The 15,642-nt window shown below is 37.1% G+C and overlaps 2 protein-coding genes and 1 long non-coding RNA gene across 3 annotated transcripts in view; all 3 read right to left on the reverse strand.

Moving 5' to 3' along the window:
- Positions 1-746, reverse strand: part of otog (otogelin) — a 65,573-nt gene extending 64,827 nt beyond the window's left edge. Inside the window, exons 1-2 of the mRNA XM_078793142.1 lie at positions 633-746; positions 190-288 (exon numbers count right to left, since the gene is read on the reverse strand). Of these exons, the coding sequence (XP_078649268.1) occupies positions 190-288; positions 633-639 (106 nt within the window). The 5' untranslated portion in view covers positions 640-746. The remainder of the gene's footprint in view (positions 1-189; positions 289-632) is intronic.
- A 280-nt stretch (positions 747-1,026) lies between these two features.
- LOC144901059 (uncharacterized) lies at positions 1,027-3,563 on the reverse strand. Its single transcript, XR_013629246.1, has 3 exons — positions 3,044-3,563; positions 2,751-2,805; positions 1,027-1,197 (listed from the first exon to the last, which is right to left on the reverse strand). It is a non-coding gene; the product is annotated as an uncharacterized LOC144901059 (long non-coding RNA).
- A 2,921-nt stretch (positions 3,564-6,484) lies between these two features.
- On the reverse strand, positions 6,485-15,525 carry aph1b (aph-1B gamma-secretase subunit). The gene is made up of 6 exons (XM_058078562.2): positions 15,269-15,525; positions 13,451-13,621; positions 12,211-12,284; positions 11,981-12,103; positions 10,562-10,689; positions 6,485-9,674 (listed from the first exon to the last, which is right to left on the reverse strand). Exons 1-6 carry the CDS (start codon positions 15,379-15,381, stop codon positions 9,507-9,509), a joined length of 777 nt encoding a protein of 258 aa, XP_057934545.2. The 5' UTR covers positions 15,382-15,525; the 3' UTR covers positions 6,485-9,506.
- Positions 15,526-15,642: the final 117 nt, after the last annotated feature.

The following is a 15,642-nucleotide window of genomic DNA, read 5'->3' on the forward strand; positions in this document are numbered from 1 at the left end:
TAAAAAAAAAGCTGTAATTTCACAATAATATATAATAGTCAAAATATTAATAAAAAATAAAAAATAAAAAATAAAAAATAAAAAATAAAAAATAAAAAATAAAAAATAAAAAATAAAAAATAAAAAATAAAAAATAAAAAATAAAAAATAAAAAATACAAAATACAAAATAAAAAACAAAAAATATTACCTGTCTGGCACCTGTGTCCTGTGGCCTGAAACAAGCTGCAGTCACACGAATCCGTCCGAGTGCACCAACCACCGTTCAGGCAGGGGAAGTCACATGACTCTTGAAAAAGACAGCGAAAAACAAGCCAATTAACGAGCACCATTCCAGTAACCATTCCATCTTCCTCACAGCCACACAGCTCGGAGACCCGGGTTCAATTCCACCCAATTCCAAAAAAAAAAAAGGCAGTCACTCATCCTCATCCTGCCTGCTCCACCATCTGCCGAGTGGGCTTGCAGCGTAGCATGTGTGCCCACTCGGCTGCGTCAAACAAAGGTACAGATATCACAGGTTTAGGTATCGAAGGGGGTCTAAGGACCATCTAAAGCGGAACACATGGAAAACAACGGAAGCTAACCCACAAAGAACACAAAGACCTGAACGTGGGAACTTCTTTTTGTTACCTGACATCCTGTGGAATCTCCACTTCAGGGCTTCTTTGGCCTGTCGGGTGAAGACTGAATCCTGAAGTGGACCACGGTCCACCGAGACGACTCCGCTGGTGGGGTTTTGTGTTGCGTTAGCTGATAACCGGCTCGGCGGTTTTACCGAACTCGTCAAGGTTTCTCCGGGAGATTTCGACTTTGATTGGTCGGTGTTGGTCGGTACCGGTTCTTTGATCGGTCTGGGCGGTACCGGAGTCGATGCTGTAGCGCCGCCTGATGAGCCGATGGGTACCGAATCCGTAAGACTGTTCTTCGAAGAGGATTGAGTCAGTGGTTCTTTAGTGGGCGGAGTTCTGTGTGCGGACCGGTTGAGAGATAGCATGCTAGCTAGCTGTTGGTCGGATGATTCGGTTCTTGGTGGTGTCGTAGCATGAATTGTTGAGGAAGTGGTGAAGTTCATTATTCTTTGGGAGCTGGAGCTTGTGGGCGGAAAGTCGTTGGAGGTCATATTGGTCCGGCCGACTGGAGTTTTCCGAAGTTCCGATGTGTTAGGGACTAATGGAACAGACGTTGATTGGGGTTCCTAAAAGAAAGAAATTGATACAATAATCATACCTAAATAAAAAATTAAGAATTTTGGTTTTTATTTAGTATTTAGTTATTTTGGTTATTATTATTTATTTAGTTTTATTTAGTTTTTATTTTGTATTTAGTTATTTTGGTTATTATTTATTTAGTTTTATTTAGTTTTTATTTAGTATTTAGTTATTTTTGGTTATTATTATTTATTTAGTTGTAATTAAAATTAAAAAAAAATTAAGAATTTTTTTTAATTAAGAATTTTTTTTTTAACATTTTTAAAATTTTAAGCATTTTAAGCCAAAAAAAGTCATCTTCTAATTCAGAAAAAAAGTCAGAATTTTACAAGAACAAACTCATCATATGATGACGAAAAATGATGTCATTTCTGTTGCATAAAATATAAAATAGAAATATTGTATAAAAATGCCAAATGTGGCATTTAAGTCATAAATACGAGAAAAAAATTTACAAAATGAAAGTTGAAATTTAAAAATAACAGCAGTAAGAAAAAAAAACGCTCTCTTTGGACACCTGAGCTCTAAAACCAAGGCTTTCAAGCCATGCAGTCGGAACAAAGCAGATGGCAAAGGTGATCTTTAGGGGCAATGGAGGGGGGGGGGGGGGGTGTGGAGGGGGGGGGGTCTCTATAGCATCAATTATTCATCAAAGATCAGTAACGGACACGGTAAAAGTGAAAAAACTAAATAAATAATAATAACCAAAATAACTAAATAAAACTAAATAAATAATAATAACAGAAATAACTAAATACTAAATAAAAACTAAATAAAACTAAATAAATAATAATAACCAAAATAACTAAATACGAAATAAAAACTAAATAAAACTAAATAAATAATAATAAACAAAATAACTAAATACTAAATAAAAACTAAATAAAACAAAATAAATAATAACAGAAATAACTAAATACCACATAAAAACTCAATAAAACTAAATAAATAATAATAAACGAAATAACTAAATACTAAATAAAAACTCAATAAAACTAAATAAATAATAATAACAGAAATAACTAAATACTAAATAAAAACTAAATACAATTAATAAATAATAATAACCAAAATAACTAAATACTAAATAAAAACTAAATAAAACTACATAAATAATATTAACCAAAATAACTAAAAACTAAATAAAACTAAATAAATAAATAATAACAGAAATAACCAAATACTAAATACAACCAAATAAATAATAATAACCAAAAAAATAATTAAATACTAAATAAAAACTAAATAAAACTAAATAGATAATAATAACAGAAATAACTAAATACTAAATAAAAACTAAATCAAACAAAATAAATAATAATAACAGAAATAACTAAATATTAAATAAAAAGTAAAACTAAATAAATAATAATAACCGAAATAACCAAAGATCCACACATGGGGGAAGAAAAGGGGGAAGGTAAATATGTGGAATATGACAAAGAATAGCCTAAAAGTGCTCCATGTTGTGCGGCAATTTGTGTATATTTCTGGTTGTGTCCCGCATCCATCAGCAAGGACGGTGAATGCCGGTGCCTACCTGCCCTCCCTGGGAAGCGGTGTCCCATTTCTGCTGCTTTATCCTGCTGCTGTGGCTGTTGGGAGAAGAGAACAAGGACAGATTTGTTCCTGCTTCTGCTGCTGCTCTCCTTCGTGACACCATAAAACCGCCAAGAACTAACCAAACTCTCAATTCTTAATAGCACCATTTGAATCATGTTAAATATTTTCATAAATATTTTAAAAAATAATAATAATTTCTTCAAATTTTTTTTAGCATTTTGTTTAAAAAAAAAAAACATAATTTACATGAATAAACAAATAACATCTTACTTATCAAATTCATCTGAGTTGAAATGGTCCACTTCCACCTCATTGCTTGATAGTTGCACTGAAATAAAAGTAAAAAAAATCAAAAATAATTACACACAAACACAGCTACGCAATATGAAAAGTGTCAAAATGACTCACCTGGATAAATTAGTATGAAATATAAAAATAATAAGTGCAAAAGCCTTTTCCAGCTAAGTCCTAAGTACCGATCCATTCAGTCAGGTTTCGACAGCATCACCCGGTGAAAACCTTCTGGCTGGACTCCAGCTTCTTCCAGCTCTGCGCCATCCGGCTCATCCTCCGGCAGCCGGCCCGAGAGCCTCGAGAGCCGGGGGCACCTTCTCATTAGCATAAAATATGCACAGGGAGGTGGGCGGGGCCAAGCCGACGTGTATGATACCATCATCGGTGTTGGAAAGGGTTTACTTCAGGGGTATCCAAAGTGCAGCCCAGGGGTCATTTGCGGGCCCATGGCTGTTTTTTTTATTGGCATGCAACACCTTCTAAAATCCTAATTTAACAATAAAGCTAAAAAAAAAATTAAAAAAAAAAAGGAAAAATGTGGAAAAAAATTAAAATAAAATAATGTTATTTTACAAGAATTAAATAAAAATATAATGCGAAAAAAATGCATATTTAAAATGTTTTTTTTGTTTAAGTTGTAACATGATAAAACAACAAATAAAGTTTTGGAAAATTAAATTGTGGAAAAAATAAGGTAAAAAAAATGAAGTAATGATTACTAATTGAAAGTTGAAATGGATAATATATAAATATATAAAAATAAAAAATATATAATATATTAAAATCAAATATTTAAAAAAAAACAACTGAATAAATAACAACAAAATAAAAATTGTAAAAGAAAAAATATCCTAATGAGAATATTTCGGTGGAAAAAGTTAGGACACCCCTGGATTACTTAGCATCACTTCAATAAATAAATAAATAAATAATAAAATAATCAGTTATTTTATAAGAATTAAAACAAAATATAATGCGAAAAAATTACATATTTTAGTCGTACAAAGATGTTATTTTTGTTTCAGTTGTAACATGATAAAACAACAAATAAAGTTATGAATTTTGGAAAAATAAATTGTGGAAAAAATGACACTGTTACAAGAATAAGGTAAAAAAAAAAATGAAGTAATGATTACAAGAAAAACGTTGAAATAGATAATATATAAATATAACAAAATATATAATATATTAAAATAAAAATATTTTTAAAAACTGAATAAATAACAACATAAAAATTGTAAGAGAATAATATCCTAATGAGAATATATTATGAATATTTTATGATATCTAAATGTAGGCCACAATTTTACATATTTTTGGTCTTCATTCATTTTCTACCGCTTATCCTGCTGGAGCCTATCCCAGCTGTCTTCGGGGCGAGCCAGCCAATCACAGGGCACATATAGACAAACAACCATTCACACTCACATTCATACCTATGGACAATTTGGAGTCGCTAATTAACCTAGCATGTTTTTGGAATGTGGGAGGAAACCGGAGTACCCGGTGAAAACATGCAAACTCCACACAGAGATGGCCCGAGGGTGGAATTGAACTCGGGTCTCCAAGCTGCGAGGCCCGCGTGCCAACCACTCGTCCACCGTGCAACCCTTTTTGGTGTGATTTTTGACGTATTATTGCGCCTGTGGTGAGTTCATTCCAACCTGCAATAAAGGCTTGTTGTTCTAACATTACTGACACCTAGTGACCTTGTGAAAGGACAACAAATATTTACCGTCGTCAAACTTACATTTGGGGTGGGGGGGGGGTTCAAAATCTGAACATTGGCTAACCACACCCCCCGCCCCCAGCGTCACCAGCCGCCCCGGGTTCTATTAGCATGTGAATGTCTCATTCCTGGCGGCGGCCACACTTCCTGAATGTCTCCTTTCTATGCCCTCTATAAAGGTCTTTGACTTCTATGGAGCCCTCAGAGACCCCCGTTGGCTTTGTGTCCTACAGCAAGGGGGTTTCCTCTTTCATAAATGGAGAAAAAAAAGACAGGGGTGGTGCGGGGGTGGGGGTTCTCAGAGATAGTTGTACAGGATGAAAAAAGGGGGGCGTAAAGATTTTTAGTTTTAAATTATAATTTTTGTGATTAACTTAAGGATCCCGGATGACTGAGGTCCTCACCCGGGTCTCGTTCTTTCGGTCACAACCTAAACCTCATGACCATCATGGTGAGGGTGGGAACATGGATCGGCTGGGGAAATTGACACCACATCATCCGCCCCCCCCCCCCGAACCGGACCCCATTGATGCCATTCTGTCCATGAAAATTATGAAGAGAATTAGTGAAAAAGGGCAGCCAACGTTCACCGGAAACCAAGCTCAGTCTATGCTATGTCTTAGATCAGGGGTCTCAAACTCGCGTCCCGCGGGCCAAATGTGGCCCGCAGGACACTAGTTTGAGGGCCCCCGCCTTGATATGAAAGTTTAATGTTAGTGCGGGAAAAAATTCATATTCATGTTAAAAGGTTAAATAACTGTTAATAGTTATCCTCCCTATCCGTGTGGAAGTGGTAAGTTTTTGGCTATTTAAGTTGAAAGGAAATAACTTGAAGGCTACCGTTTAGGTCGCTAGCTCTCTAGTTTGCGAGTTAGCATGTGTCTCAAGACCCTGCAGTTGCGCAATATGTTGTAAATAAAAAGAGTATAAATGTAATAAATAATAATAAATAATTTGTCTTCCCTCCAAACTATATGTGGTTTCTTAAGTTTTTATTATTTGCCATTTTATTATTATTATTTTATTTATTTATTACTGATTTATTGATATTTTGATTTATATTTTTCTGTTTTTAATAAATGCGTTTTTTGGGTTTTTTTTGGAAAACCTGATGTGGCCCAGCCTTGCCCAGACCCTAGCTCCAGTGGCCCCCAGGTAAATTGAGTTTGAGACCCCTGTCTTAGATGATGTTTTCTCTTATTATGCCTACTATATTGAATAATTCAAAAGTAAAGGTGACTATAGGGGTGCTATTATATAACTAGAGGGCTCTAATAATGTTTAAAAAACATATTTAGAAGGCCGTAAACAGCTTTTTTTATGCTCTATGAAAATATTCAACTTCTATAGTTCTAAAGTGCAATAAAACGAGACATTAGTGTAATTTATCAATTTCTGTGTATGCATATGTGATCAGGTTCATTCAAGGGGGTCAGCAACCCATGGCTCCAGAGCCGCATGTTTGTTTGTGGCTCCCTTCGCAATGCTAAAGTTTTTTTTTTAAAACACCCAAATGGGGAAAATACGCATTTTTATGCAAACTCCACACAGAGATAGCCGAGGGTGGAATTGAACTCGGGTCTCCTAGCTGTGAGACCTGCATGCTAACTAACCTAAGTAACTTTCCTTCTCCGTAAATGATATATTCCCCGTAGTTGGGGCACATAAAAAAAACTGTTTCCAATCTTCTAAATACACTTTTAACATTTTTAGAGCCCTCCAGACATGAAATAACACCCCTATAGTCACATTGATATTTATATAGTGGATATAATCAGAGAAAAGAAGCAATATAAGACGTAAATAAGAACTCTAGCTTGTGTGTGTTGCAAGAAGAGTCTTCTGAACAGATTGCTTGGCATTGAACAGGAAGTCACTGTGTGCATGCTAAATGCTAACTCGACGGTAGCAACGATCACGTCGTTGGACAATGAATGAAGTTTGTTGCATTGCAGTATTTCCTATTAAATTATGAAAACATTTGAACACGAGGCAAGTTAAAAGGAAAAAAATATGAATATGCAACATTTGAAAACAGAACAACACATTTATTAGAAAGGCGGTGCAAACAAGTGACATTTTTCTATTTTGCTCTTTTGGTTTTTTTTTGCACTTTTTTTTTGTTTTTTTCTTAGTTCTACGAAACTTACAGAACAAACAGAAATTGGCACGCTTGTCTAGAAGTTTGATGGTGAAAATTTGCAACAAATTGCCTGCTGTTTAAAAGATGTAAACAGGAAGCGCTTATAACTTACACTTACACGTAAAGTCATTTTCATGTTAAAATTACGACAACAAAAATGAGACGAAATCATATTAAAAAGAAAGGCAAGAAAGAAATAGAACATTCGGAGATCACAATTTTACAGCTTGTTTGTGTTGGCTGCAGATTTTTTTTAAATAATAATAATAATGGCTGCACGGTGGATGAGTGGTTAGCGCACACACCTCGCAGCTAGGAGACCAGGGTTCAATTCCACGCTCGGCCATCTCTGTGTGGAGTTTCCATGTTCTCCCCGTGCATGCGTGGGTTTTTTTTTCCCGGGTACTCCGGTTTCCTCCCACATTCCAAAAACATGCTAGGCTAATTAGCGACTCCAAATTGTCCATAGGTATGAATGTGAGTGGGAATTTCTACCGCTTATCCACTTATTATCCACAATTTGGAGTCGCTAATTAACCTAGCATGTTTTTGGAATGTGGGAGGAAACCGGAGTACCCGGAAAAAACCCACGCATGCACGGGGAGAACATGCAAACTCCACACAGAGATGGGGGGAATTGAACCCCAGCCTCCTAGCTGTGAGGCCTGCGTGCTAACCACTCATTCACCATGCGGCCCAAATTCATTCATTCATTAATTCATTCATTTTCTACCGCTTATCCTCAAGAGGATCACAGGGGTGCTGGAGCCTATCCCAGACAAACAACCATTCACACTCACATTCATACCTATGGACAATTTGGAGTCGCTAATTAACCTAGCATGTTTTTGGAATGTGGGAGGAAACCGGAGTACCCGGAGAAAACATGCAAACTCCACACAGAGATGGCCGAGTGTGGAATTTGAACTCGGGTCTCCTAGCTGTGAGCCCTGCGTGCTAACCACTCCACCACCATGCGGGCCAAATTCATTCATTCATTTTCTACTGCTTTTCCTCACAAGGATCGCAGGGGTGCTGGAGCCTATCCCAGCTGCCTTCAGACGAGAGGCGGGTTACACCCTGGACTGGTGGCCAGCCAATCACAGGGCACATATAGACAAACAACCATTCACACTCACATTCATACCTATGGACAATTTGGAGTGGCTAATTAGAATTAGCCTAGCATGTTTTTGGAATGTGGGAGGAAACCGGAGTACCCGGAGAAAACATGCAAACTCCACACAGAGATGGCCGAGTGTGGAATTGAACTCGGGTCTCCTAGCTGTGAGCCCTGCGTGCTAACCACTCAATCACCATGCGGCCCAAATTCATTCATTCATTTTCTACTGCTTTTCCTCACAAGGATCGCAGGGGTGCTGGAGCCTATCCCAGCTGCCTTCAGACGAGAGGCGGGGTACACCCTGGACTGGTGGCCAGCCAATCACAGGGCACATATAGACAAACAACCATTCACACTCACATTCATACCTATGGACAATTTGGAGTGGCTAATTAGAATTAGCCTAGCATGTTTTTGGAATGTGGGAGGAAACCGGAGTACCCGGAGAAAACATGCAAACTCCACACAGAGATGGCCGAGTGTGGAATTGAACTCGGGTCTCCTAGCTGTGAGCCCTGCGTGCTAACCACTCAATCACCATGCGGCCCAAATTCATTCATTCATTTTCTACTGCTTTTCCTCACAAGGATCGCAGGGGTGCTGGAGCCTATCCCAGCTGCCTTCAGACGAGAGGCGGGTTACACCCTGGACTGGTGGCCAGCCAATCACAGGGCACATATAGACAAACAACCATTCACACTCACATTCATACCTATGGACTATTTGGAGTGGCTAATTAACCTAGCATGTTTTTGGAATGTGGGAGGAAACCGGAGTACCCGGAGAAAACCCACGCTTGCACGGGGAGAACATGCAAAAACAGTGATGGCCGAGGGTGGAATTTAACCTTGGTCTCCTAGCTGTGAGGTCTGTGCGCTAACCACTTGACCACCGTACAGCCAATATTCTAAAAATATAATGTGGGAGGAAACCGGAGTACCCGGAGAAAACCCACGCATGCACGGGGAGAACACGCAAACTCCACACAGAGATAGCCAAGTGTGGAATTGAACTCGGGTCTCCTAGCTGTGACACCTGTGTGCTAACCACTCGGCCACCATGCAGCAGAAGAAAATAAATGCAACTATATGCATATGTAGTATTAATTGTTAAAAAAAGAAAAAAAAACACCGGATATGAATGTAATAATATTGAGACTTTAACGTGAAAAAGCTTGTGTAGGAATCAAACATGGTGCACCGTGCATGCTCAGGGATTTTAGATGTGAACCTCCATGGGAATGTTAGATTTCTTCTGCAAAACATTCACTGCTTTTACGGTACCTTTTTTTTTTTTTAACAATAAAATACCATTATGTTCCAAAATTCAATTCATAACTCATATTATGTCTCTCATATGGGTTTAGTGTGTGTTTGTGTGTGTGTGTGTGTGTGTGTGTGTTATCTTTGGATGTAGAGTCCCGCACGCTCCCGGGAATGTTGCGTTATCTGGGCCGGTGATTGGCGAGCAGGAAGTCCTTGTCCTTGCACGTGAGGCAAAGTTTGAGGTTCCTCAGCGAGCCACCAGCAGAGTAAAAGGCCCACGTTCCCATTAGGAACAGGATGACGTAGGTAGGAACCAAACTTCCGACATACTCCGGATTCTGGAAAGTCTGTCACATGAGACAAGGCATGTTTAAACTTGGATGGATTTTGGAAAAGTATGGATCCAACAGTATTTAATTGGCCCTGTGATGAATGATACGGGAGTGTTCTTTTCTCTTATGGAGGTGACTATAGGGGTGTTATTTCATGTCTAGAGGGCTCTAGTAATGTTTATTCATTCATTCATTTTCTACCGCTTATCCTGACAAGGGTGGCAGGGGGTGCTGGAGCCTATCCCAGCCGTCTCCGGGCGAGAGGCGGGGTACACCCCAGACTGGTGGCCAGCCAATCACAGGGCACATATAGTCAAACAACCATTCACACTCACATTCATACCTATGGACAATTTGGAGTCGCTAATTAACCTAGCATGTTTTTGGAATGTGGGAGGAAAATGGAGTACCCGGAGAAAAAAAAAAACACACATGCACGGGGAGAACATGCAAACTCCGAGGGTGGGAATTGAACCCTGGTCTCCTAGCTGTGAGACCCCTCTTATCTTATCAATGTCTGAGAATTAAAGTTCCATTAATCAAAGTTTGGGTTTTTTTGGTGACTGGAGAAGCACTAGGCACTAAGCACTCGTGCGCTGTTCTCTGATTGGTTGTTTCACGGGCACGATACCAGAGTGGATAGCTACAGGGGCTGATACTGGACATGGTTAAAGTCTATATTTTATCAGTATCACTGCCCTGGGCTTTGACACAGTATCATTTTGGGGCCAATTAATACTGTAGTATGTGATCATAAGATCATCACATGGTTTGTCTGGTATCAGGCCCAGTATCATGACCTTCGGTCTCGGGTTGATACTGACAACTTGAGGGCATGATACCAGACAAACCATGTGATAACCTATAAGTAGCGACCTTCGAAGTCTTGCGTCGTCACTCACCAGACAGGAAACGAGGAGATGACTGACGACAACGGAAGCCACCGCCCACCATCGCTTCTTCTCGCAGGCGTCAAAAAAGACAACACCCCAGAACATGTGCAGGAGGATGATGGCCATCGTCATGAATGCTGGGAAAAGGGAAAAGTTGGCTTCAATGGAAAAATTCCCGTTTTCACTCTGAATGCTGAATGTGACGTATTTCCTGCTTGAATGTCAGGAAACGTCAGGAAAATCCTACTACGTGAAAACTACTACGACAAAACTACTACTACATGCAAACTCCACGCAGAGATAGCGGACGGTGGAATTGGACTGGGGTCTCCAAGCTGTGAGGCCTGCATGCTAACCACTCAACCACCGTGTGATGTTTTTTTATATTTAAAGAAAAAGAAACTGTATCTCAGGTTGCTGGAAAAATATGAAAAAAACTTTCTTCTTGTCCATTTTTTCATGTAATATTCTGATTTTATTCTTATAATATTTTAAGTGTTTTTTTTCCCCAACCCAATTTTTGAAATTTTCCGAAATTTCCCCCTATAATTATATTAAAGATTCTGGATATAAATATAATATACAATAATTAAATAATAATGACAATTAAATAATGACATATAATTATATAAACTAATAATAAACAATAATGAAAATAATATAATAATAATTAAAACAATTCAAATAATTATTTTCTGTTTTTTTTTTAAGAAAATGCTGATGGGTATAATGGGAATAATTACATATGATATAAACTAATAATAAACAATAATTAAAATAATAATAATAATAATAATAATTAAATATTCTGGATATAAATATAATATACAATAATTAAATAATAATGACAATTAAATAATGACATATAATTATATAAACTAATAATAAACAATAATTAAAATAATATAATAATAATTAAAACAATTAAAATAATTTTTTTCCGTCTTCTTTTCTTTAAAGAAAATGTTGATGGGTGAGTGTGAATGGTTGTTTGTCTATATGTGCCCTGTGATTGGCTGGCCACCAGTCCAGGGTGTACCCCGCCTCTCGCCCGAAGACAGCTGGGATAGGCTCCAGCACCCTCATGGCTCTCGTGAGGATAAGCAGTAGAAAATGAATTAATTGATTAATTAATTAATATACAATAATTATATAATAATGGAAATTAAATAATTACATATATTATATAAACTAATAATAAACAATAATTAAAATTAATATAATAATAATTAAAATATTTTTTTCTGTTTTTTTTTTTAAGAAAATGATGATAGGTGAGTGTGAATGGTTGTTTGTCTACATGTGCCCTGTGATTGGCTGGCCACCAGTCCAGGGTGTACCCCAGCTGGGATAGGCTCCCGCACCCCCGCGGCTCCGGTGAGGATAAGCGAAGAACGGAACCAATGCTGAGTGAGAGCGAAGCGCTACCTGAAGACAGGAAGTAATGCTGCGAGTCTCCATGGATGCCAACAGTTCCCGGGCCGACAGAGTCAGCCAGGATGTTGACCACGGAGAACGCTCCACTCATGAAGCCGAAGCCGAGGCCGGACACTGAGACACATCACAAGCAGACATTTTGAATTAGCTAGATCGTTATTAGCTTGTCCTCGATGACCAAGTCGGGATATTGCCCAAGTGGACTGTTTGTGTTGAAATACCGTAGGCCAGTTGTCTTATGGAGATGGGCATGGTCTCCTCCTGACTCAGGGTCAGAAGACCTTCGTTCGCTTTCCTGCAGGAAGACACACAAACACAAGAAACAATAAGTTTATTAACAAGAAGTTGTTTATTTTTATATTTTATGATTTTTAATATTTCGACTTTCTTTGGTAATTATTTCATATAATTAATTATTGTAATTCCCACAATAAATTTGACTTTTTTATGTAATTAATTATTGTAATTCCCACAATAAATTTGACTTTAAAATACATTTGTTGTGTAATTATTTAATATAATTAATTATTGTAATTCCCACAATAAATTAAGACTTTATTATGTAATGTATTTAATATAATTCCCACAATAAATTAGACTTTATTGTGTAATGGAATTAATTATTGTAATTCCCACAATAAATTAGACTTTAAAATACATTAATTATGTAATTATTTAATACAATTAATTATTGTAATTCCCACAATAAATTAGACTTTAAAATACATTTATTGTGTAATTATTTAATATAATTAATTACTGTAATTCCCACAATAAATTTGGCTTTATTATGTAATGTAATTAATGTAATTCCCACAATAAATTGGACTTTATTATGTAATGTAATTAATGTAGTTCCCACAATAAATTAGACTTTAAAATAAATTTATGATGTAATTATTTATTAATATATTTCTAAAACAAATAAATATATATATATGTATTGATATATATATATTTAATAAAATTTTGTTTTTAATTAAATATATATATATATATATATTATTTTTTAAACAAATAAAATGAAAAAAGTAATAAAGTTGTAATATATATATATATATATAATATATTTATTTTTTTCAATATATATATATTTCAGCTCCATGCTACTAAAATGACATTATTTTTCCTCACAACTTTTTCTCGTAATAGTTTGACTTTATTCTTGTATAATTCAACATCATTCATTTTCTACCGCTTATCCTCACAAGGGTCGCGGAAGGGTGCTGGAGCCTATCCCAGCTGCCTGTGGGCAAGAGGCGGGGTACACCCTCGACTGGTCGACAGCCAATCACAGGGCACATATAGACAAACAACCACAAAAATATTCAATTTATTTAAAAAAAAATTAATAATAATTCTACTTCACGGAAATTCACTTAGCACGGTCGAATCTGTAACCAATTAACTACGCTAAACGAGGGATTAGTGTTTTCCTGTTTTTTTTGTGCGTCAGCTTACTTGAGCAGCTTGTAGTAAGCAAAGCGGAAGGTCTCCTGCAGGAGAACGGACAGCACCACACCAAAGATGAGGAGGCCTTTCTGCTGCTCGGCGCTGTCCTTATTGCTGATCTGAACAGAGATGAACCAAACCAGAGAGGCCAGTAGAAGAGAAACCAGCCAGAAGAATGCTCTGGAAGACAACAACAAGCACAGACACATACACAAAATATATGAACGAATAGAACATCAAAAGTCGTCAATCGCACCCGGGATAAATTTAATCAAATTAGATCAAATTCAATCTTGCTAATATTTGATATTTCCTTTTTTTAATAAAACTGGACTTGTGAATGGCGTATAGAAGGGTTTAGATCAGGGGTCTCAAACATGCGGCCTGCGGGCCACACACTAGTTTGAGGCCCCCGCCTTCATATGCAAGTTTGATATGGATGCTGTATGGTATCATGTACCCAGAAAAAAATTATTACGTTTGATTCATGTTCATTATTAAAGGTTAAATAACTGTTAATAGTTATCCTCCCTATCCGTGTGGAAGTGGTAAGTTTTTGGCTATTTAAGTTTAAAAGGAAATAACTTGAAGGCTACCGTTTAGGTGGCTAGCTCTCGAGTTTGCGAGTTAGCATGCGTCTCAAGACCCTGCAGTTGCGCAATATGTTGTAAATAAAAAAGTATAAATGTGATTATAGTCGTTTTTTTTGTCATGTCTGTTCATTTTAATATGAAAAAAATAATTTGTCTACCCACCAACTATATGTGGTTTCTTAAGTTTTTATTATTATTATTATATTTATTTATTACTGATTGATTGATTTTCTTTATTTGTTTATTTTTCATCTTATTTTGTGCAGAAAAATAAAACAAATTTTTTTTTTTTTTTTTTTGGAAAACCTGATGCGGCCCAGTCTCACCCAGACCCGAGCTCCAGCGTCCCCCTCAAGTAAATTGAGTTTCAGAACCCTGGTTTAGATTCTGTTCCACAGATGGCGCTAATGCACACGGAAAGCTGCTTGCCAACCGCCAATAAACAACAGAAGAAGAAAAACACCAGGAAGAAGAACGCACCCTGACAACAAGATACCTCAATCGGATCGGGGAAAGGAATATTCCACACCCGGGAATCTGATTAAATATTCATTCGGATTGGCGCTTTTCTTTGGGAATGAGGTGTATACAAAGGTTACATTCTTTCAGTTTCAGCAAATAAACAAAATGCAATTGGAATATTTGGGTCCATGTATACGTGGTTATTGAAACAATGGCATTTTTTTAATGATGAATGGATTTAGTCTTAGTTACCATAATCCTATACCATAGTCCAAGACCGGCTTTAGACTCAACAGATAGAAATTGTAAAGGTTATATGCAGTGACCTCTTAAATAATAAACTGTGTTATTTTCAGACACCTTCTGTCGTCATGGTACCCAAATGGAACCAGAACCTCGTCCAATGATTATGGTTTATACTGACATGTCTAAAGGATGAATAAGACGTCCATTGTTCCTTGCCTGTGTCTCAATGTAATCTATTGTCACATGAAAGATTTACTAACAAAGCACATATTCAGGTGGTATTTCTGACTTTTGGGTCGTATATTAAAATAAAAGCATTTAACGTGTTTGTTTTGATTCAACGTAGACTGATTACAGTGTTTGTTTTTCCCCCAACAGAGGAAGCTAATGCAGCGCCCTGTTAGCATGCTAGTGACTGGAGTTCATTACCGTGAATTCGATCGTGTTGCAAGTTTTATGAAAGAGTTTTATGAAAGAGTTAAAAAAAAAAGACAAAAAGGTACCGAAAGAAGATATTATATCTTACCCAGCTATGAGGAAAATAACACGAAGTGGTTCCCTGGCGATGGTAAACAGGAACAGAGCAATAGCAGGGCCGAAGGCAATGAAGGTACAGCCAAAAAACACCGCCGCCGTCATTGTGGCAATTCTTGGTGAAGCCGCGCACAAAGTAGAACGCTTTGATAAGTTTTATACGCAAGAAATTTATGTGAGGCTTTATTTAAATATAAAATAATGGCTGCCTGCTTTGCTTGTTGATAATAAGTGTACCGAGAAGTGCCTCTACTTCCGCCAGTCTCGAGAGCACAAATGTGCGAGTATTGAACGACTCGTTTAAAACTGGCGAGTGTTTCACTGAATTGGGACTCACGGGTACCGCTAGCTAAACAGACAACAAGT

Source organism: Doryrhamphus excisus, linkage group LG1, assembly GCF_037039965.1.
Source record: "Doryrhamphus excisus strain RoL-2023G ecotype Guam linkage group LG1, RoL_Dexc_Guam_v1.1, whole genome shotgun sequence".
Lineage (NCBI taxonomy): Eukaryota > Metazoa > Chordata > Actinopteri > Syngnathiformes > Syngnathidae > Doryrhamphus > Doryrhamphus excisus.

Excerpts from the sequence above, each read along its gene's own strand:
- aph1b (XM_058078562.2), bottom strand. The coding sequence starts at position 15,381 with ATGACGGCGGCGGTGTTTTTTGGCTGTACCTTCATTGCCTTCGGCCCT. Across the intron at positions 12,285-13,450 it reads GCTTACTACAAGCTGCTCAA|GAAAGCGAACGAAGGTCTTC; the intron begins GTAAGCTGACGC and ends GTCTTCCTGCAG. Across the intron at positions 9,675-10,561 it reads ATCTCCTCGTTTCCTGTCTG|ACTTTCCAGAATCCGGAGTA; the intron begins GTGAGTGACGAC and ends CTCATGTGACAG.